The 22,698-nt window shown below is 43.2% G+C and overlaps 1 protein-coding gene across 1 annotated transcript in view; it reads right to left on the reverse strand.

Annotated features, from left to right (window-relative positions):
• PDLIM1 (PDZ and LIM domain 1) overlaps window positions 1-22,698 on the reverse strand; it is a 54,278-nt gene that overhangs the window by 2,143 nt on the left and 29,437 nt on the right. The window contains exon 5 of the mRNA XM_007963638.3: window positions 7,470-7,621. Coding sequence (XP_007961829.3) covers window positions 7,470-7,621 — 152 coding nt within the window. The remainder of the gene's footprint in view (window positions 1-7,469; window positions 7,622-22,698) is intronic.

A 22,698-nucleotide genomic window follows, 5' to 3' on the forward strand; every position in this document is an offset into this window, starting at 1 on the left:
TTGAACCCAGGAGGCGGAGGTTGCAGTGGGCCAAGATTGTGCCACTGCACTCCAGCCTGGGTGACAGAGCGAGACTCTGTTTCAAAAAAAAAAAAAAGGACAAAGAACATGAACAGAACCCCATTAAAAAATGGGCAAAGAACAGAACTTTTCAAAAGAAGACATACATGCAGCCAGCAAACATGAAAAAATGTTCGACATCACTGATCATTAGAGAAATACAAATCAAAACCACAATGAGATACCAACTCATGCCACTCCGAATGGCTATTATTAAAAAGTCAAAAAACAACAGATGCTGGCAAGGTTGTGGAGAAAAAAAGAACGCTTTTACACTGTTGGTGGGGTGTAAATTAGTTCAAACACTGTGGAAGACGGTGTGGTGATTCCTCCACGACCTAGAAGCACAAATACCATTCAACCCAGCAATCCCATTAATGGGTGTATACCTAAAGGAATGTAAATCATTCTATCATAAAGATATATGCCCTCTTATGTTCATCACAGCACCATTCACCATAGCAAAGACATGGAATCAACCTAAATTCCCATCAATGATAGACTGGATAAAGAAAATGTGGCACATATACACCAGGGAATACTATGCAGCCATAAAAAGGAACGAGATCTTGTCCTCTGCAGGGACATGGATGGAACTGGATGCCACTACCCTCAGCAAACTAACGCTGGAACACAAAAACAAATACCACATGTTCTCACTTGCAAGTGGGGGCTAAATGGTGAGAACACATGGACACATGGTGGGGGGACAAGACACACTGGGGCCTGTCAGATGGTGGGGAGTCGGGGAGGGAGAGCATCTGGAAGAATGGCTGATGGATGCTGGGCTTAATATCTAGGTGATGGGATGATCTGTGCAGCAAACCATCATGGCACATTGTTACCTATGTAACAAACCTGCACATCCTGCACGTGTACCCCTGAACTTAAATGTTGGAAATTTAAAAATCAAGTTTTTAAAAAAGAAAAGAAATCCACATCACAGAAAGAACAAAACCATCAGAGTACAGCATGCTACAGCAGCCAGATGACAATCATCTCCTACAGATCAGAGGAAGGAACCTTTCTGTAGACAGCCTGGTGCATGTAAAATAAGCCCCTAGTAGCTAGATGCTGAGCTGCCTAAGGCCCAGCTCATCACATCTTAGGTAACAAAGCCCTGTACCATGGTAGCTATTAATAATGGTAAAAATCACCTGGAGGCCTGGTTAACACACAGATTGCTGGGCCCCACCCCCAGAGTTTCTGATCCAGAAGGCCCAGGATGGGGCCTAAGACTTTGCATCTCCAACAAGTTCCCAGTTGCTGTTGATCCAAGAACCACTGAACAAGAGCAAAGAAACAGCTTCCTGTGCCAGGCGAGGGGATGAGGAGAGGGTCACCCCGTGACTGCAGTCATGTTGGGCAATCGTGGGGCTGACAGACAAGGGCCTTAGCTCTCTTGTCCTTTCAGAAAGAGTCCCTGTATGCTGACCAATACTTCCAAACCAAAAACTGAGACACATGTTCACACAATGGACATTTATTAATTTTTTATTTTTACTGATTAGAGATAGCGTCTCGCTATGTTGTGTCTCAAAGTCCTGCCCTCCAGCGATCCTCCCACCACAGCTTCTCCAGTAGCCGCTGCACCTGGCAACAAGGGGCATTTAGAATACATGGTTGACTGTATTTTGACCACAACTGCCCCGCCCCTCTCTTGCCATGCTTACATCCAGTCAGTGGCTCCCTATTGGGGGCAATTGTGTCTCCTAGAGAGCAGTTTCGATTGTCACACTGAAAGGGGGTGCCACTGGCGTCCAGTGGGCAGAGGTCAGGGATGCTGCTGAACATCGCAAAATACACAGGGCAGCCCCACAACAAGGACTCATATGGCCCAAAATGTCAATAGCACCAAGGCTGAGAAACCCTGCTCTCAATGGAGTAGAATTCCGCATCCCCAGCCTTTGGCCAATGTGAGCACATGTGAGCTTTGTACAGGCAAAAGCACTAAGGGCTCTAGTGTGGTTTGGCCCCGTCCCCATAGAGCTATTGCCTCTGCCATGAAAACAGCAAGCACCAGAGTGCCTCTCCCTTCCCTGGGCTTAAATGAGAGGACTCGGGACCTGGTCCAGCCCTGCCAAGCCCAGCAGAGCCACAATTGTCCAGTAGCCCTCAGAAATACAGGTTACCCACTGCTGACTAATACATATGAGAGATGGTTTGGGGTACTTGGCTGGCTTATGGGGAACAACAAGAGGGTATATGTGAATGCAGTCTGAACTGTCAACAGCCCTATCATGGTGCCATGGCTCAGACTTAGGCTTCCCCCCTCAGAGCTGGGACTGTTCATCACTGGGAACCGATGCACACAGATGTCCACCTGGCAGCACATGAGATGGGGCAGACATTAGGAGGCTCCGTGGTTTTAAGTGGTGAGCTCTACGGATGGGCTTGGGGAAGACTCAGTTCTGCCCCACCAGCAGGTGCATAAGGAGAAACCACCTTGGTACTTCTGTTCTCCCTGAGCCTAAGGCACCTTCTTGCCCTTCCCAAGCCTTCCTCCCTTCCTTTGGGAGGAGGCCAAAGCTCCAATTTTATTCATCACATATTTTACCTGTATTTTTTTTAATATTGCATTTAAATGTCATTTTTGTCTTGATTATTGAGTTTTCCAGTGCCCCCTTAAATTCTGCACTCAAGGCCGGGCACACTGGCTCATGCCTGTAATCCCAGCACTTTGGAAGGCCAAGGCAGGCAGATCACTTGAGGTCAGGAGTTCGAGACCAGCCTGGTCAACATGGTGAAACCCTATCCCTACTAAAAATACAAAAACTAGCCAGGCATTGTGGCACATGCCTGTAGTCCCAGCTACTTGGGAGGCTGCGGCAGGAGAATGGCTTGAACCCAGGAGGCGGAGGTTGCGGTGAGCTGAGATCACGCCACTGCACTCCAACCTGGGCAACAGAGCAGTCTAAAAAAATATATATATATGTACTCAAAGCAGTGCCTCCCTCACCTCACGCTGATCCTGACCCTGCCTAAAGGGATCTCAGAAGGGCCTGGGGGGCATCTTGTCTAAGAATCATGCCTCAAGCATCCCAAACGGATTCCCTCATTTTCTGGCTGATGAAGCCATCTGGCTGCCTGCCCATGACAAGAAGAAAATGGCAGCATCTCTACATACCTGGGCAGTTTGCAAAGGCACTGATTGGGCTGAGAACCAGCTCAATGATGTCGGGCTCTCTCATGCAATGGGTTTTTTCACATTTCACACTTAAAGACCTGGAATCCACTCAATCCACAGAAAAATCACCAGGAAAGAAGAGAGGCTGCAAAAGGGTAGAATGAGAAAAAGCCAGGAGGGACATGAAATCTCCACTTGGTGGGAGAATCCACATCTGTTTCTAGAATGAAGAGACTTGACCTGGATAAAACTGAGCACAGCTGGGGCGGAGAAGGCTGCCTGCCCAACACAAGATTCACTATGGCCTGTTCAGCCCTACAGCGCCACCTGCTGGCTTCAAGGTTTTTTTCTCTCACATATCCAGCCAGCACTGCTAATCCAAAGAAATCTCCCTTTCTTCTCAACTAGCTTACAGTGAAAATACTAGCTTCCTTTGAACTCCAGGCAACTACGAAAATTTCCAAATTTCTCTTCTTCCAGTGAACGCTGTATCCCAAATATTTCTGGAAAAAAAGTGAAAATTAGCTAAATCACAGCTGTTTTTCTGTCCACTTCACTGCTCAACAACCTTGCATGGCTCCACACTGCCTTTAGAATCAAGTTCATGATTCTTAACCGTGCAACTGGTGGTCCCCCGTATCTAACTCGAGATCACCCAAGGATTCACCTGGAACCCTGGGCACCAGCCAAAACGAGCTTTGGTACTTGCTGAACAAGTCTCCAGCTTTCTCATCTCAGAGCCTCTGGCCACCACTGTTTTCTCAGCCTATGACTGCTCCTTCTAAACCTCCAATCATTAAAAGTCTCCTTCTATGGACACAGGAATGGATAAATAAAATGTAGTATACACAAACAATGGAATAATATTCTGCCTTAAAATGGAAAGAATTTCTGACACACGCTACATGGATGAACCTTGAGGATATTATGCTAAGTGAACTAAGCCAGGCCCAAAAGGACAACTACTGCATGACGCCACTTATATAAGAGATTTAGAGTAGTCCAATTCATAGAGACAAGTAGGAGGGTGGTTACCAGGAGTTGGGAAGAGGGAGGAATGGGGAGATACTCTTTAATGAGAACAGTTTCAGTGTTGCAAAATGAAAGAGTTCTATGGATGGATGGTGGTGATAATAGCACAATCACATAAATGTACTTAATACCACTGAATTGTACGCTTAAAATTTGTTAAGATGGTAAATTTTATGTTAAGTATATTTCACCATTTTTTTTTTAATATAACGGCTTCTTCTGCCTGCAAGTTTTGGAATTTGATCCAGAACAAGATGAAGTTTGAGGAACCAAGAGCCCTTTATCCTAGAGGCTGAATTTTACCCAAAATGAGACAGCCTGTGTTGGGTCTTCAAGGTTTATGACCAAATACTGCTGTAGCCAAGCTTCCTTCAGGGGCCTCACTCACTGTGCACCTGGCAGTTTACAGACGCGGCTTCACTTAACCCTGTAAACAATCCGGTGAGGTCCTGGCTGTTAGCTTCATTGTAGCTGTGCAGAAACCAGAGCTTAGAAAGGCAGGCAACTTGCTGGAGGTGTCACAGCAGGTCAGAGGCAGATCCTGGATGCCAGTCCTCTTTCTGCCCTGCAGCACTGCGTTCTAAACCAGAGGCCTTTCTGAATAACAGGACCCCTCATCAACTGCTTTTACTGCCTTAATCTTTCATCATTTTTCAAATAAAAACAGACATTTGGGGCCAGGTGCAGTGGCTCACATCTGTAATCCCAGCATTTTGGGAGGTCCAGGCGGGTGGATCACCTGAGGTCACAAGTTCAAGACCAGCCTGGCCAACATGAAGAAACCCCATCTCTACTAAAAATACAAAAATTATCTGGGCATGGTGGTGCACACCTGTAATCCCAGATACTTGGGAGGCTGAGGCAGGAGAATCGCTGCAACCTGGCAAGCAGAGGTTGTAGTGAGCCGAGATCGTGCCACTGCACTCCAGCCTGGGCAACAGAACAAGACTCTATCTCAAACAAACAAACAACAACAACAACAAAAAAAAAACAGGCATTTGGGTTCCTTCCCCCAAGAGACTTCTGCATGTAAAGAATGTTTAGAATGGAATTTATCCTGTTACAGTCAGTAAAGATTTAATGCAGGTATACATTAAGAGATATAGGAGAAACTATAAGATTTGCTATCTCCCTCTTCCCTTCCAGCAGAATCTTGATTCTCTTTGGGGCAAGAACCATCCAGACTAAGGGATAAAATTTTTTTAAAAAGAATCCTAATTCCCAGGTAGCCAGGTGACTAAATCATGGTCAATAAAATGTAAATGGAAGAGTAGTGTGGAACTTCTAGGAAGGAGAAAGCTGGCTCATCTGAAATAGGGACTCCCGGTTAGCCTTATTTCCCTTCTTCCTCCCTGTCACCTGGAGGTAAGCATGATGGTTGGAACACCAGTGCCAACCAGGACCATGAAGTAAACTTGGGAATGGAAGCCACAAATTTGGTTGCTGGCATGCAGGACAGGAGTCAAGATCTTGAAGAGCATGGAGCGTCCAAATCCATGCTCAGGTCCTTCTCTGTGAGTCCAGATGAGCACTGCAGCATTTGTTTATTTGGGCATGGATGAACTTGATCTTGCCTCTCATTAAACGGTTTCACATCCACGTAAGAGTGAAATAAGCTGTGGCTTCCCACATGTTTTAACAAAGTTGTCATCCTCAAGGGTTGGCCCCCAAGTTGTTTGTCAGGTGAAGCTAATACTGGAACTTGATACAAAGCATGGTTCACTACTTCCCAGCTGCTCAGCTACTCCAAGCAAAAGAGGAAAGCAGTGGTAGAACAGTATCATTTTAGCATAAAAGAAGCACATGCAAACACATGGCCCATGGTTTCCTGATTTCCTATGGTTGTAAATTGCCACCGTCTCTAAAGAAATCACACAAATGGGGAGGAAGCCCAGGTGTCGGGTATGTTCAGAAGGGAACTTTCTTATCAGAAAGGGCTCCCCAGGAAGCTGAATCCTCAGCTGCGGACTTTGAGGGGGGAGGTTCATCTTCCAGAGGACACTAGCCTCTCAGCCAACATGCCAATCCCTTTGCAGCCTGGCTGAGGCAGGTCCCACACTCACAATCACAAGGTGTCCCCTCACTGGGGCATCCACTGTCTCTTTGCAAATGGGTCCATGAGAGAGAGAAAGAGGGCATAGAAAGCAAGACCCCACTGAAGTGCCCAAGCCTCAAGAAAGGAAGAGAGAGTGTGAAGGACTGGGCATCACAGGGACTAGGAAGGGTAAAAACCCAGCTCTCTGGAAAAGACAGCCCATGAGCGTCACAGGAGGTGCTGATGAGGAACCACCTGGGAGGAAGCAGGTGTGAGGGCTGCTGATCCACAGGTCACCTTTGTGAAGGGAATAAACCCTTCTTCAATACATCCACCTGTCACAATTTCTCAACATATAGCATTAAGTGAAGCTATCTACTTAAACATGATCATAATAAGTATACGTTACATAATGTCTTCAGTGAGAAGCGTGTCTCCTGAGACCTGCAGAACCCTACGGGGTGACCCTGGGTGCCTCAACATCAAAGCTCACCCAAGGACAAGAAAGTGTCTTCATGACATTTCAAACATCACAATAACTATGAAGCGAGCACTCAGTTACAATGATGGATGTTTTACACAACTTATGCCATTTCATGACTATGATAATCTTAGAGGAAAGGATTTTTATCCCTGATGGACAGATGAGAAAACAGGCCTGGGAAGGTTCAGAGATTTGCCACAGGTCACAAAGTAAGAACATGGCCACAAGGGGGTGCTCTCAGGCCCTCAAGAGGCCACCCACCCTAGAGCAAATGCAAACACAAGCCCCCAAGCAAAGCCAGCCCCTGGCTTCACTGAGCGCTAATGCATTCTCATTCTGCTGCTCATTGCCCATGGCCTTCATCACTCGCCTTCCTCAGCCACCACCAAGGTATTGTTTCTGGGCTCAAAGCAAATGAATGGCTAAGGGACAGACCAACAGGCTCCCACAGCAGTCAGGCTCTCCCCAACCTCAGCATCCTCTTGTACATATGACAGGACACAGCTGGCCAGGCCTGGAGTTTCTTAAATACAGACCCAGATGGGAAAATGTGGTCAGCACTCTCTCTTCCTCTCTCTCTCTTCCTCTATCTCTTTTAAAGAATTTCAGCATTTTAAAAGCCCATGCCCTCCAAAGCCGGCTCCAGAGTGTGTTCACCTGTGCTTCCACAATGACCAACTCTCACATCGGACCTTGAACAAGAGCCTCTGACTGCAGATGGAGCTGATTACCTTTTTCTTCAGACTCCAGGATCTCCTGCAAAACCAAGAAAGACGTGGACTGTTTCGGGGGCTCATTCAACTCCTGTTTCTCCTGAAGCATCTTGTAAACTTCAGATTCTTTGTCGATGACAAGGCTGCTTGGAGGCTGAGCATGGTCTAAGCTGTAAAGAATGTTTGAAAAATTGATTAGGACATGACAGAAGTTAAAAATAACTTCACCAGGAACCTCCTCCAGGCAAAGACACTGCTGATTTGAAGGATGGATAGAAATGATCTCAAAGCCCTCTCCTAAATCAGCCACAGACCTGCTGCCAGCACAGTGAAACTGAGATGTCTTTGTAGTCAGAGCTGGCTGCTGCTTCAATGCAATCAGAGGCTCTTCTTCTAAATAGCTTCAGTAGCTCAATTACTTTTGGACCTAATCCCATGGAATGAGAATGCTGTATCTCTTTATAAATTCCATCAACAGCATTATGTCCAGAGAAAATTTAGAAGAAGAAAAAAAAAAAAGGTCAACCACAGCCCGACCATGAAGAACTCAGCCGGGTCCCCCTTGTATGGGCCACAAACATTGCTTTCACGAGCAGGAAGCACAGTGTTCTCCATTCCCGACGGTCTCACAGTGCTTTCCCTGTCTATAAATTCTTCCTAATTCTCAAGGCCAGGCACTGGGTCTCCTCACCTATAACACAGAGGTAACAGTACTTTCCTTGCCTGGTTCACAGGTTGGTGGTAAGGATGGGACATGTAAGTGCTTTGTGAAGTGTTGATGTTCAGGCCCAGGGACTGGGCAAGCCAGGCCTTGTCTTCCTCACCTTCCTCCTGTCATTCTGGGCGACCCAGAACAGGACAAGACAGGCAGAGCCTGCCTCTTTCCCCCGGGGCTCCACTTTCTAAGTGGTGGACGGTGACAGGACGGTAGTCTCTCATCAGCTATACCTGTAAATCTATCCTGCATCTGACCCCTTCTCACCTCCCCCACTCCCCCAGGTCCAAGCCGTGCCATGCCTCACCAGCACAGCTGACAAGATGCGTGACTTGTCTCCGCTATCACTGACGGCCCAAGGACAGTCTTATTTTTGACTAGAGGCCAGAGTGATGGCCTCTATTCAAAATATCAGAGCGATGTTTTTCATGCTTTTTAGAGACAGGGACTCACTCTATCACCCAGGCTGGAGTACAGTGGTGCAATCACAGATAACTGTAACCTCGAACTACTGGCCTCAGTAGATAAATCCTCCTGCCTCAGCCTCCTGAGTGGCTAGGATTACAGGTGTGCCACCATCCACCGCTAATTTTGTCATTATTTTGGTAGAGACAGGGTCTTGCTGTGTTGCCCAGGCTGGTCTCAAAGTCCTGGCCTCAAGTGATCCTCCAGCCTCAGACTCCCAAAGCGGTGGGATTACAGGCATGGGCCAGAGTGTCTGCCCAGAGTGATATTTTAAACACGAATCAGACTATGTCATGCTGTGGCTCAATGTATTCTCATTTGACTTAGCACAAAATATTTAGTTTTAATACTAAAATATGTTTAATCAAAATAAACTTTTTGGGAGTAAATGTTACCACAGAGGAAAAAGTCCCTCATATATGTGTCCCACGCTTCTCCCTCCATACACATACCCTGCCAGCCCTGGCTCACTTTACTGAGACCAGGCTTCCTGCTGTGCCTGGCAAACACTAGCTTCACAGCCTATGCACCTACCGCGCCCTCAGCTTGCAATGCCCTTCCCAGGTGTTGTCATGGCTCCCATGCTTCATCCAGGTCTTTGCTCAAGTGCACTCCTCAGAGAGGCCTTCCTGACCCCGACTCCAAACAGTCCGCCACATCCCCACCATCACTCTTAACTCCCTACCTGCTCTCTCCCCATGGATTCCACTTGCATTCCCTTATTTCTTTGTTGTCTGTCTCCCCCTGGAAAGTAAGCCCCAGGAGGGCAGGGACATGGCCTGTCTTGCTCCCCATCACACTCCCAGGCCTGGCTCAATGCCAGGCACAGGTCACAGTTCAGCAGGCATCAAGCAAGTGAATGTACACTGCAGAGTGGGTCCAGGGCCTCCTTCCTCCTTGCTGCGCTCCCCCTGTTCCTGTAGGCTCACAAAGTCCTCCAGGGCAGCCGGCCTCTGAGGGCTCTGCCAGGGACATGGGCAGCCCCACCTCCTGGCCCCAAATCACCTCCTTCCGCTCAGCCTGAGCTGCTAGGGAGAAAGGCTAGCGTGCCCAGTGGAACCAAAGAGCAAATATCAGATGGTAGGGCAATTTATTGATGCAGATGGATAGATTTGTATATAAACAAGTGGTGCTTCCTGAGTAATAAAGCTATAAAGTCTCCAGCCCACCAGGCTGCCTCCCTGCTTTACAGATGCAGGCGGTGGTCAGGAGTGGTTTTATTCAGCAACTCTAACCAGTCTCTCTTTAGGGTTAGAGTCACTGAATTATATCAATTACACTTACTCATTTCCAGGGTATATGTTTGCCCTGGGTAATTCTCTGCAAGTTACCTTTTCCTCTTCCTCTCTCCCTCTCCTTTCTTCCTTTCTTTTTTCTGAGACAACCTCTGGGGCATGTTCAGTACTCAAGTCCACAGCTAAAGGCAGAGTCAATCACAGCAATCAAGATCCAGGTGTTTCCCTTCGACTCCAACCATGTTCTCACAATAAAGGAAAAGGCACCCAAAGAGTGACATATGCTTTGCGGCTGCCAAAGGTGGTCAGAATTTAAGTAGCAAGATTCATGGGTTGGTCACTCGGGCTGGCTGCATTTGGGGGAGGGAAAGCAGCTATCCCTGCCTGTCCTGCCCACTCCAGCTGCTCTCTGCTTGGCCTCTTCCCCGACCTGCAGGGACCTGTGGGTGCCTCCTAGGGCAGGCAATGGGGCCACCTGGGGGAGTTGTTTTAACCAAGGGTCTTTCTTTGTCTCACTTCCCAGCCCTTTCTTTGAGTTATATGCCTGACTCTTTTAGGAGTCCTGAGTTTGGAACTTGCCCCATAATAAGCATATTACATTATTTTTGGATAAATCTTTTTTCTATTACACTTAGGACTATTTTAAAATTGAGATCAGACTATGGAATGTTCTTGGGAAAGATTTTTTCTCTTCTTTGGTGTATGTTATGTCTGGAAGCCACCAACGGAACACACCAAAAAAATGACAGAACCCAGACCACAAGGCCATCAAATATTCTTCCAGCAAATCACCTTGTGAAGGATTTACATGATTTTTCTACTCCCACCTGTCAGTAATGAGTAATGATTAAAAAAAATAACTTACCATTTTTCCCCAATAATGATAGTATCTTTACACCATTGGATAATTTATAAAAGACTTTCTATATTACCTTACTTAAGGTATTGATACACCTGAATCAAAAATAACATCCTAAGATCCAAAGTCTAAGTCTTAGACACTAGACTACAAGGTATTGACATGTTACCACAATACCTTAAAAAATAATGACAAAAATATGAAGGAGAAATGGAACAAAAAATTTCTCACTTTGATATTAATAACAGCAATGAGAGAAAGAATATTACAGTGATATGGCTTCAGAAACTATAACACACACCATTCAGTTTCCAGGAGAACAAGTTTTGAGGGTGGAACAGTGAAAATAAACACTTTCTTCTGAACCCACTCTGTACAGTTTTAATAACGAGTTTAAGGAAATTCAACTACTTTGGAGTAACAATACATTACACAAAGTTTCCTAGTTCTTGTTTCTCCCTGGGAGCTGATGTGTATCAGTTTCCTAAATGTTGAATATTTTCTCCCACTATTTTAGGACCTGACCTGAGGGCCCCAGGGTTATTCTAGCCACGCCACTCCCATCCTTGCCGAATCAGGTGGCTGACAGAGCCAGGTGTAGGAGGATCCCAGTGGTCTTTAGAACATAAGAAGAAACTCCCCTTGAGCCCACCTCCCAGAGAAGGATTTTGGAGGCTGAGCCTGCAGACATTATGCGACTCTCACAGCTGCCCCAGCCAAAAGGGCAGCTGGGGTGAGGGTCAGAAGGACAAGGAGGATGGAAAGCAGTATGTCCATGGCTGTGGAGCATGGGTCAGCACAGCAACCCTGGGATGAAAGCCTACTCCATCAGAACCATGAAGTGCCCAGAGTGAGGATATAAGGGGCTTTTTTTTTTTAACTTGGGCCGTCATCTGTGGCAGCAACTTAATTATCTGTATATAAATCTCAGCAAGGCCAGGCACAGTGGCTCATGCCTGTAATCCCAGAACTTTAGGAGGCCAAGGCAGGCGGATTGCCTGAGCTCAGGAGTTTGAGACCAGCCTGGTCAACAAGGTGAAACCCCATCTCTACTAAAATACAAAAAAAAAAAAAAAAAAACTAGCCGGGCGCTGTGGTGTGCGCCTGTTATCCCAGCTACTCGGGAGGCTGAGGCAGTAAAATCGCTTGAATCTAGGAGGCAGAGGTTGCTAAAACAAGACAGGCATAAGAAAAAAATCCTCACTGCTGATATAACCTTAGTAGGGTCATTTTCTCACATAGTAAGAACATTTTGATACTTTAATAAAACTACCTGTGAGACAAAGATTGGAATAGAAAGGGGGATTACATTAATTATTGAAAGCATCCAGACAGGAGAAGATGGTCTCCTCATAAAAATCTTTTTCCTGTCTGAGAAGATGAGGTAGATATATTTTTCCCTGTTTCACCCAGTACAACCAAAAACCCAGGACATTACGTATAAAACAACATGAGAAGACTCTGACAGGGCAACAGAAGTCAGACTGGCTAGGGACCCCGCGTCCTGAGGACCATGATGGTGAGCTCCCACGGTGTTTTTGTTTCCTTGGACATCCCAGACATGGAGCTGAGGGCAGCAACCTGGAAAGGGCAATGGGCACAGACAGAAGTCTCAAGAGGAGCCTGCTATCTCTGACCAAATGGCCAGAGAGGGGCAGCCCAGCAAAACACAATACGTTGAAACAACAACCACTATTCTCCAGCCAAATGCCAGAAAAGGCCAAGTGGGGAGTCCAGACTTCTAGTCTCACCAGGCTATGATGTGGTTCCCCAACTATCACTGGGATAGGCTCAGAGAAAGCCCAATAGGGAGTCCATATTTCAGTCTTACCCAGCTGTAATAAAGAAAACCTAGGAAAGAATCAGGACTCTCACCACTGCTCAGCAGTGTCTAGGCTACCACTCACCCATAAGGTGTCAGTGGAGGCCATGTGCGGAGCCAGAACTCCCATCCCATCCAGCAGTAATGAGTGGCCCCAATGACCTCAGGTGTGACATAGGCAGAGTGGGGAAATGAGACTTTCTACCCCCACCTGTCAGTAATGAGGCAGCATCCCCAACCCCCTATCTGAGAGGAAGTCAGTGAAAACAGAAGGTTTTAATGAGATCCAGAATCTAATAACATAATAACAAGAATGTTCAAGAGTCAGTTGAAAAATCACATCTCTCAGAAGAATCAGGAAGATATCAAACTGTAAATAAGACAATAAAGAGATGCCAACACCAAGGTGACAGAGATGTTGGGATTATCTAACAAAGATGGTAACACAGTCATCATAAAAATGTTTCAATGAACAATTATGAGCACACTTGAAACAAATAAAAAAAGTAAAGTCTCAACAAACAGAAGATATAAAGAATGAAATGGAAATTCTAGAACTGACAAAATAACTGAAATAAAACCACAGTGGATACACTCAGCAGCAGCATGAAGAAGACGAAGGAAAGAATCAGTGAACTGGAAGGTAGAATATTAGAAATGATACAATTTCAAGAACATAGAAAAATAGAATGGGGAGGAAAAGAAAGAAATGAAGAGCCTCACAAACTTATGGGAATATGTAAAAGATCAAAAATTCATGTCAATGGAGTCTTGGAAGAAGAGAAAAAAGGTGGGACTAGAAAAGTATTAGAAGAAATCATGTCTGAAGTTGTCCTGAATTTGGCAAAAGACATAAATAAGTGAAGTGAACAGGAAACAGGACAAACCCAAAAAAATCTACACCAAAACACAGCATAGTAAATTTCTGAAAACTACAACAAAGAAAGAATTTTCAAAGCAGTAAGAGAAAAATGACACCATATCTAGAGGGGAAAACCAATTCAAAGGACAGCAGATTTCTTATCAGAATCCATAAAGAAAAGAAGGAAGTAGCACAATGTTTTCAGCTGCTGAAAGAAAAAGAACTGCCAGCTTAGCATTCTGTACACAGTGGAAATATCCTTCAAGAATGAAGAAGAAATCAAGACATTCTCAGATACAGGGAAACTGAGAGCATTTATCTCCAGCAAAGCTACCCTAACAATGTTTAAAGGAAGTTATCTAAATAGACCAAAAAAAAAGAAAAGAAGGAACCAGCCAGGCACGGTGGCTCACCTGAGGTGAGGAGTTGAAGACCAGCCTGGACAACATGGCAAAAACCTGTCTCTACTAAAAATACAAAAATTAGCTGGGCATGGTGGCGGACGCCTGTTAATTCCAGCTACTCAAGAAGCCGAGGCACAAGAATCACTTGAACCCGGGAGGTGGAGGTGGCAGTAAGCGGAGATCACACCAGGGTACTCCAGCCTGGGGGACAAGAGCGAGACTCTGTCTTTAAAAAAAAAAAAAAAAAGGAACCTTGGAATATCGAGAATGAAAAAAGAACCCATAAGCAAAAACATGGGTTTAAAAACTGCTTTCCCTCTTAATATATTCTAATTCTTGTTGACAAGTAAGGCAAAAATTGTAACACTGTCTGATGTGGTTCTAAGTGTATAAAAGGATCTATTTTAACTATATTGTAAGCAGGGGAGGGCAAAGGTTCACAAAGAGAAGCAAAGTTTCAATACTTCTTTGAACTCCTGAAATGATGATACCAGTAAACTGTGATAAGTTATATATATATATACAATGTAATACCCAGATAACTACTGAAAAGGTTATACAAACACATAGAATAAAAAACACTACAAATAAAAATGTTATTCTAAAAAAAAAAAAAAATGATGTCAAATAACCCACAGGAAAGCAGGAAAAAGAAAACAGAGAAATGGAAAACAGAAAACAAAAAATAAACTATCAGACTTAAGCCCTAATAGATCAATCATTGCATTAATGTTCATCATCTAAATAAACCAACTGAAAGACAGAAACCAACAGGGTAGATACAAAACAGTACATTTTAAAACATGACCCAAATATATGCTATCAACATAAAACTCATTTCCGATATTAATATATAAGCAGGCTAAAAGTAAAAGGGTAGAGAATAATATATCATGCCAATATTAATCAGAAGAAAACAGGAGTGGTTATATTATTAATAATATCTGATAAGTATACCTCTGAACAAGTAAATTTACCAGAGATGGAAAGGGACAGTATATAATCACAAAAGAGTTAACAACAGCTATAGCAATGCTAAATATGCGTGCATCAAACAACAGAGCTTCAAAATATGTAAAGCAAAAACTGACAGAACTGAAAGGAAAAGAGACACATTCACAATTTTAGCTGAAGACTTCTATACCCCTCTCTTAACAACTGATAGATCAACTAGACAGAAAATCAGAGAGGATACAGAAAAATTCAACAATACTATCATGCCAGGCATGGTGGCTCACGACTATAATCCCAGTACTTTGGGAGGTCAATGCAGGAGGATTGCTTGAGCTCAGAAGTTGGAGACCAGCCTGGGTAACATGGTGAAACCCCGTCTCTACAAAAATTACAAAAAAAATTAACCAGATATAGTGACACATACTTGTGTAGTCTCAGCTGCTCAGGAAGCTGGAGTGAGATCACTTGAACCCAGGAGGCAGAGGTTGCAGTGAGACACTGCACTCCAGCCTGGGCAAGAGAGACAGACTGTCTCTAAGTAAGTAAGTAAATAAATAAATAATCAGAAATGAAAGAGACATTACAGCTGATACCACAGAAGGATAGTAAGAGACTACTATGAACAATTATATATTAACAAATTAGAAAACCTAGAAGAAATGGATAAATTCCCAAAAACACAACCTACCAAGATTGAGTCATAAAAAAAAATTAAAAATTTCTAAACAGAGCTATAACTAGTAAGGAGGTTGAATCAGTAATCAAAAACATTCCAACAAAGAAAAGCCCAGAACCAAATGGCTTCACTCGTGAATTCCATCAAACAATTTTAAAAGAATTAAAACTAATGCTTCTCAAACTCTTCCAAAAAGCTGAAAAGGAGAGAATGCTTCCAAACTCATTCTATGAGGCCAGTATTACTCTGATACCAAAACCAGACAAAGATACCACAAACAAAAAAAAAAACCATAGACTGATATTACTAATGAATATTGATGCAAAAATACTCAACAAAATACTAGCAAACCAAATTCAACAGCATATTAAAAGGATTAAACACCATGACCAAGTGGAATTTATTCCTGTAATGCAAGGATGTTTTAACATATAACAATCAATCAATGTAACACATCACATTAACAGAATGAAGGACAAAAACTATAGTCATCTGAATGCAGAAAAAGCATTTGACAAAATTTAACAAAGTTTCATGATAAAAATACTCAACAAAACAGGAATGGAAGGAAATTACCTCCACATAATAAAGTCCATGTATGAAAAGCCCACAGCTAACATCTCACTCAAAATGAAAAACCAAGAGCTTTTCCTCTTAAGATCAGCAGCAAGGCAAGAACGCCAACTTTTACCACCTCTTTTCAACATAGCATTGGAGGTCCTAATCAGAGACCTTACGCAATACAAATAAATAAAAGGCATCCAAATTGGGAAGGAAGAAGTAAAATTGTATCTGTTCAAAGACGTGATGATCAAATACACAGAAAACTCTAAAGATCCCCCCACTACACACACACACACACACACACACACACGCGCGCGCAAACTATTGGAACTAATAAATGAATTCACAGTTGCAAAACACAAAATCAACAAACAAAAAACAGTTGTTTCTATACACTACCAATGAATAATCCAAAAAGAAAACTAAGAAAACAATCTCATGTGTAATCATCAAAAAGAACAAAATACCTAATAAACTTAACCAAGGAGGTGAAAGACTTGTACACTGAATAGAGTACATTTTAAAATTATGAAACATTTTTAAATGTTTAAAAATATAAAACATTGTTGAAAGAAACCAAAGAATGCACAAATAAACAAAGACATCTCATGTTCATGGACTGGAAGACTTAAGATTGTTAAAGTATCTGTACTACCCAAAGCATCTACATCTTCAATGCAATCACTATGAAAACCCTAATGGCATTTTTTACAGATAAAAAAACACCATTGTAAAATTATATAACATCTCCAAGGACCCCAAATAGTCAAAACAACCTTGAGAAGGAAAAGCAAAAATGGAGGCCTCATACATCCTTATTTCAAAACATTTTACAAAGCTACAGTAATCAAAACAGTATGGTACTAGCATAAGACAGATATAGAGACCAATGAAATAGAATAGAGAGCCCATGAATAAACCTTTGGACACACTGTCAAATGATCTTCGACAAGGGTGCCACAGCTACACAATGGTTAAAGAATAATTTCTTCAATAGTGTTGGAAAAACTGGATATTCACATGTAAAAGAATAAAGCTGGACCCTTACCTAACACCACATAAAAAATAATTTGGCCAGGGACCGTGGCTCACGCCTGTAATCTCAGCACTTTGGGAGGCTGAGGCAGGAGATAACTTGAGGTCAGGAGTTCGAGACCAGCCTGGCCAACACAGTGAAACTCCATCTCTACCAAAAACTACAAAAAAATTAGCCGAGAGTGGCAACACAAGCCTATAGTTCTAGATACTCAGGAGGCTGAGACCAAAGAAACACCTGAACCCAGGAGGTAGAGGTTGCAGTGAGCCAAGATCATGCCACTGTACTCCAGCCCAGGCAACAGAATGAGACTTCGTCTCAATAATAATAATAATAATAATAATAATAGTAATAATAATAATAATAATTCAAAATAGATTAAAGACCTAAACATAAGACCAGATACTATAAATATAAAACTTCTAAAAGAAAACATAGGGGGCCAGGTGCTGTGGCTGATACCTGTAATCCCAGCACTTTGGGAGGCCAAGGTAAGGAGAATCACTTGAGCCCAGGAGTTCGAGACCAGCCTGAGACTCTGTCTCTATTAAAAAATAAAAATAAAGCTTCCTAACACTGAATTTGGCCATGGTTTCTTGAATATGACACAAAAACACAAGCAACAAAAGCAAAAATAAACAAATAGAACTAAAAACTTTAAAACTTCTGCACCACAAAGGAAACAACAGAGTGAAAAGGCAACTTACGAAATAGGAAAAATATTTGCAAAACATACGTATGATAAGGAATTAATATCTAGAATATAATAAAAAATCCTACAACTCAACAACAAAAAAACAAATAGCTCGATTAAAAACTGATCAAATGATTTGAATAGATATTTAGCCCAAAATGATTAACAAGCATATGAAAAGATATTCAACATCACTAATCATTAAAGAAATGCAAATTAAAACCAAAATGAGATATCACCTCACATCTGTTAAGATGGCCACTATCAAAAAGACATAAAACAAATGTTGGTAAGGATGTGGAGAAATGGGAGCCCTTGCGTATTGATGGTGGGAATGTAAAATGGTACAGCTACTATGAAAACAGTATGGAGATTCCTCAAAAAATTAAAAATTTACCACATGATTCAGCAATCCCACTTTTGATTATATACAAAAGAAATGAAGAAGAATCTCAAAGCGGTATTTGCACACCAACATTCATTACAGCATTACTCACAATAGCCAGGAGATGCAGGCAACCTAAACGTCCATAAAAACATGTGTATTAGTGAGTTTTCTGGCTGTATATAAAAATATACCCAAGACTGGGCAATTTACAAAGAAAGAGGTTTAATTGAACTTACAGTTCCACATGGCTGGGGTGGCCTCACAATCATGGTGGAAGGAGGAGCAAGTCACATCTTACCTGGATGGAGCAGGCAAAGAGAGAGAGAAAGAGCTTGTGCAGGGGAGCTCCTCTTTTTAAAACCATCAGATCTTGTGAGATTTATTCACTATCACGAGAACAACATGGGAAAGATCTGACCCCATGATTCAATTACCTCACACTTCATCCCTCCCACAACACGTGGAATTCAAGATGGGATTTGGGTGGGGACACAGACAAACCATATCAACATGAATAAAGAAGATACGAAAAAAAAAAAAAATGGGATATTATTCAGCCTTAAAAAAAAAAAAGGAAATCCCGTCTTATACTACAACATGGGAAAACCTTGAGGACATTACGCTAATTGAAAAAAGACAAATGCATGACTCCAATTATATAAGATATCTAAAGTAATCAAACTCTTAGAAAGTATTACAGTGGTTGCTAGGGGCTTGAGAGATGGGGAAAGGTGAGGTTGTTTTTTAATGGGTATAGAGTTTCAGTTTTGCAGGATAAAAAAGTTCTAGAGATGTGTTTCACAACAATGTACATACAGTAAACATTACAATACATTTAAAAACTATTAAGATCATAAATTCCATGTTTTTTTAACACAATAAAAAAAGACAAACTCACAGAACAGAAGAAAAGGAACAAACTATTGATACATAAACCTATTGATACAAAAACCTAAATAAATCTCCAATTATACTGAGTAAAAAGGCTAATCCCAGGTTACATACTGTATGATTCCATTAATATAACATTCTTGAAATAATAAAAATATAAAGAGTAGATGAGTAGGTTGCCAGGGGTTAAGGAGGGTGAGGGGACAGGAGGGAAGTGAGTGTGGCTGTAAAAGAGCAACATGAGAAACCCTTGCAGAAATGGAAATGTTCAGTATCTTGAGTGTATTGATGTCAATATCCTGGTTTTGTTACTATTGTGTTTTCAAGATGTTACCACTGTGGAAATTGGTAAAGGGTATAGGGGATCTCTCTGTATTATTTCCTAAAACTGAAAGTGAATCTACAATTATCTCAAAATAAAAATTTTAATTAATTTTAAGAAATATTTTCCCCAAATGGTAGAAGTTATGTGCTAACTGGAAAAAATGTAGAGGAATACTTGTTTTTTATGTAGATGGGGGTAAAGGAGGTAGAAGGACCCAGAAAAATCTTTCCTATCTCATATCGCAAAAAATGAAATGTCCCAGCCTGATTACCCCAATGTTCACGCACAAACACCATTCTGGGAAACCCTATGTAATCATTTTCAGAAGGGAAGCCTGGCCTGTATGCTTCCTAAGTTTTGGTCTTCAAAGGCACACGTGTTGGTCCTGCAATAAGAAACCAGAGAGGTAACTGTGGGCACCAGAAGAAGAGAGAGGAACGTCCACACACCAGAGCCAGTTTTCTGTGGGTGGCAGGCAAGTTTAGCTAGAGGGGCAAGCAGCCTTCATCACAGAGGTGTACTTCTGATTCAGCTCTGAAGAAGCCAGGGTTAATATCATCGTTGTGATATCATTTGAATAGAAAATGATGCATCCCTTTATTTCCAGGGCAGCTGCTTATAAATCTCCCTCATGAGTGTTTGGGGGTAACATCTTACAACACAATTTGGAAGAGCTATTATCTAGGGCCTAGTATGTTGGTTATAGGAGCTCTCCAATCATTCCTTGAAGAGAACACCATCACCCCATCAGTAAGCTGATTAGCTGTGTGGGCTGGCCGAATTTAATGGGAAAGAAAGAAGTGTACCATAAGCCACAGCAAAGTCTTCTCCATTACATTTGTCTATGTACTTCCATACTTCTGTAGCCCCCAGTTCTCAGAAGTGATGGGGACGGAGTTACTCATGGACACCAAAGTCAGCAATAATTAGCATTTACTGAGCACCTACCAGGGGCCAGGCACTGTGCTGAGTGTTCAGTGCACATCCCATTGCATTGTCTGAACAATCTGGTGGTGAAGAAGTTAGTATTATTTCCACCTTAGATCTCAGGAGACTGAGTTTCAGATATGTTACATGGTTTTCCCAAGGTCACACAGCTAGTAAGAGGCAGAGCTGGAATTCAAGGCTCGGGCCCCTCTATCTACCAAGCCTTTAGGAAGTATCAGGCAGTATCATATAAACAATGAAATCTGGGCTCTGAATTTTCTGATTTTGACCAGGTTCCCTCAACTCAATTAAAAGAGATCAAAGGAAAGGTGCTAGCTTTCTGCTGAACTGACATTTTCTTCGCCCACCTGGTACACAGTAGGCACTCGATAAATGATTATTATGCTGAACTGACCTAGAGGAAAAAGGCCACTGAGGACCTCCCCCTCCACTGTGTGCACTGGGAGGAAGGGAAGCACCTGCCTTACCGGTTGGCAAGGTTATCTCTGTTCTTATCTGACTGGGACGCAGCTCTGTAAAGACCTACAAGACAGATAGCCACAGACACACCATGATACCTTCAAGTGTATAGGACAAAGAAATCCAGGGCAAGCCCCAGAGAACGGGTGATGACCTCAGATGCAAAGTATGCAGTGAGCCAATTCTGGAACCTCAGCGAATTTCACAGACTAAACAGTGGGAGGGAGCGAGCACTTGGGACTTGTGCTGACTGAGCAAGCAAAGTTACCGGGTGACTGCTGAGCTCACAGGAGAATCTTTCTTTGTGGGAAGGCACTAGAAATACACCAGCAAGCTGAGACCCCGCCCCCCCCCCCCCCATACAAGCAGCATGGCCAGTTAGGCAGCTCCTCTGCCTTAGGCTGTTGGTTTTCCCACTGTTTCTGGGTTCATCCTCAAAGAATGTGGGATGGAACAGAAACGGGACCCTCTCTGCTGAGAAAACCTGCAAAGAGACAAATTTTGATACTGGGAAACTACTGCAGCCGAAGAGTCTGGGCCAGGGGCTAGAGGAAAGGCTTACACAGACACCTGGTAGTTTCAGACTCGGGGGAGGGAGCATGCAAGGAACGTAAGAGAAGAAGAAAGACATTAATGCAGGAAAAATAGCCAAGGCCATATTAAAAATATTTCCCAGGCACATATTTCTCCCAATGCATAGCAGCTCTTTCAATTAAGGATGTGTCATTTCCTGGGTTATTAAGTCCAGATCATGGAACATTCCACTCTGGGACAGTAAAAGAGGGTCACGTTCTCAGCCTCCCCAGCACCAAAGCAGCTAAAAACAAGGATCACAGCACCCAGTGTTTCCACCACTCCTGAGCTACTTGGAAGCTTCCCCTCAGGGTGTGTCTGTGGAAAGCCTGGGGGCCCAGTATGACACCTTTCTCAGGTGTCTCAAATGTCCCCACGGTCACCTGGAAGAGGATCATCATCTCAAGCCAGTAAGCCCTTGCAAGAACCAGAATTTGGGGAAGCAGCAGCACTAGCGGCGACTTTGCCTTGGTTACTATGATAAATGGCCCATAACCTTTAACATCTTCTAAAGCCAAAGTCACACAGAAAAAAGTCTGCCCTACTAGACTCAAAGAAATGTTAAAAGAAATCTCAGTGTCAGCTGGGCGCAGTGGCTCACACCTATAAGCCCAGTACTTTGGGAGGCTGAGGCAGGCAGATCACCTGAGGTTGGGAGTCTGAGACCAGCCTGATCGACATGGAGAAACCCCATCTCTACTAAAAATACAAAATTATCTGGGCATGGTGGCGCATGCCTGTAATCCCAGCTACTTGGGAGGCTAACGCAGAAGAATCGCTTGAACCCAGGTGGCGCAGGGAGGTGGAGGTTGCGGTGAGCCGAAATCGCTCCATTGCCGCTCTAGCCTGGGCAACAAGAGTGAAACTCCGTCTCAAAAAAAAAAAAAAAGAAAGAAAGAAAGAAAAAAATCTTAGTGTCCTCTCAGCGTCGGCACAGGGACGCGCATGCCATGGGTGTCCAATGACATCTGTCTCTCTGTGGGGAGGGGAGGGGTGACTATATGCACGGAATGGCCAAGGAGCCCTTGAGAGGCATTCCAACCATTTAAGTAGTTTGGAACCGCTAGTATCTTCACATTTCTCAACCTGTATTTGAAGCCATTGGTTTGCAATTTAATTACCATAAGAGTTGAGCAGGTTCTTGTTAAAGGTGAATTGGGGAGAAACTGAATGGCAAAGCAGGCTTCAGAGGCAATACAAAAATTGAGAATTCCAAGTGGGAAAGGTTCTCAGAGCTCAGGCAAGTTTGGACCACACAGTGTTTTTCAACAAAATTTAAATGTCACTAATACTTAAAAATCAGGAGATTTCCGATAAAAAGAGGCTTTCCAACTTCTGTTTTAATGGAAATAATCAGCAGAAACGAGACCTGCATGT

Source organism: Chlorocebus sabaeus, chromosome 9 (assembly GCF_047675955.1).
Source record: "Chlorocebus sabaeus isolate Y175 chromosome 9, mChlSab1.0.hap1, whole genome shotgun sequence".
Lineage (NCBI taxonomy): Eukaryota > Metazoa > Chordata > Mammalia > Primates > Cercopithecidae > Chlorocebus > Chlorocebus sabaeus.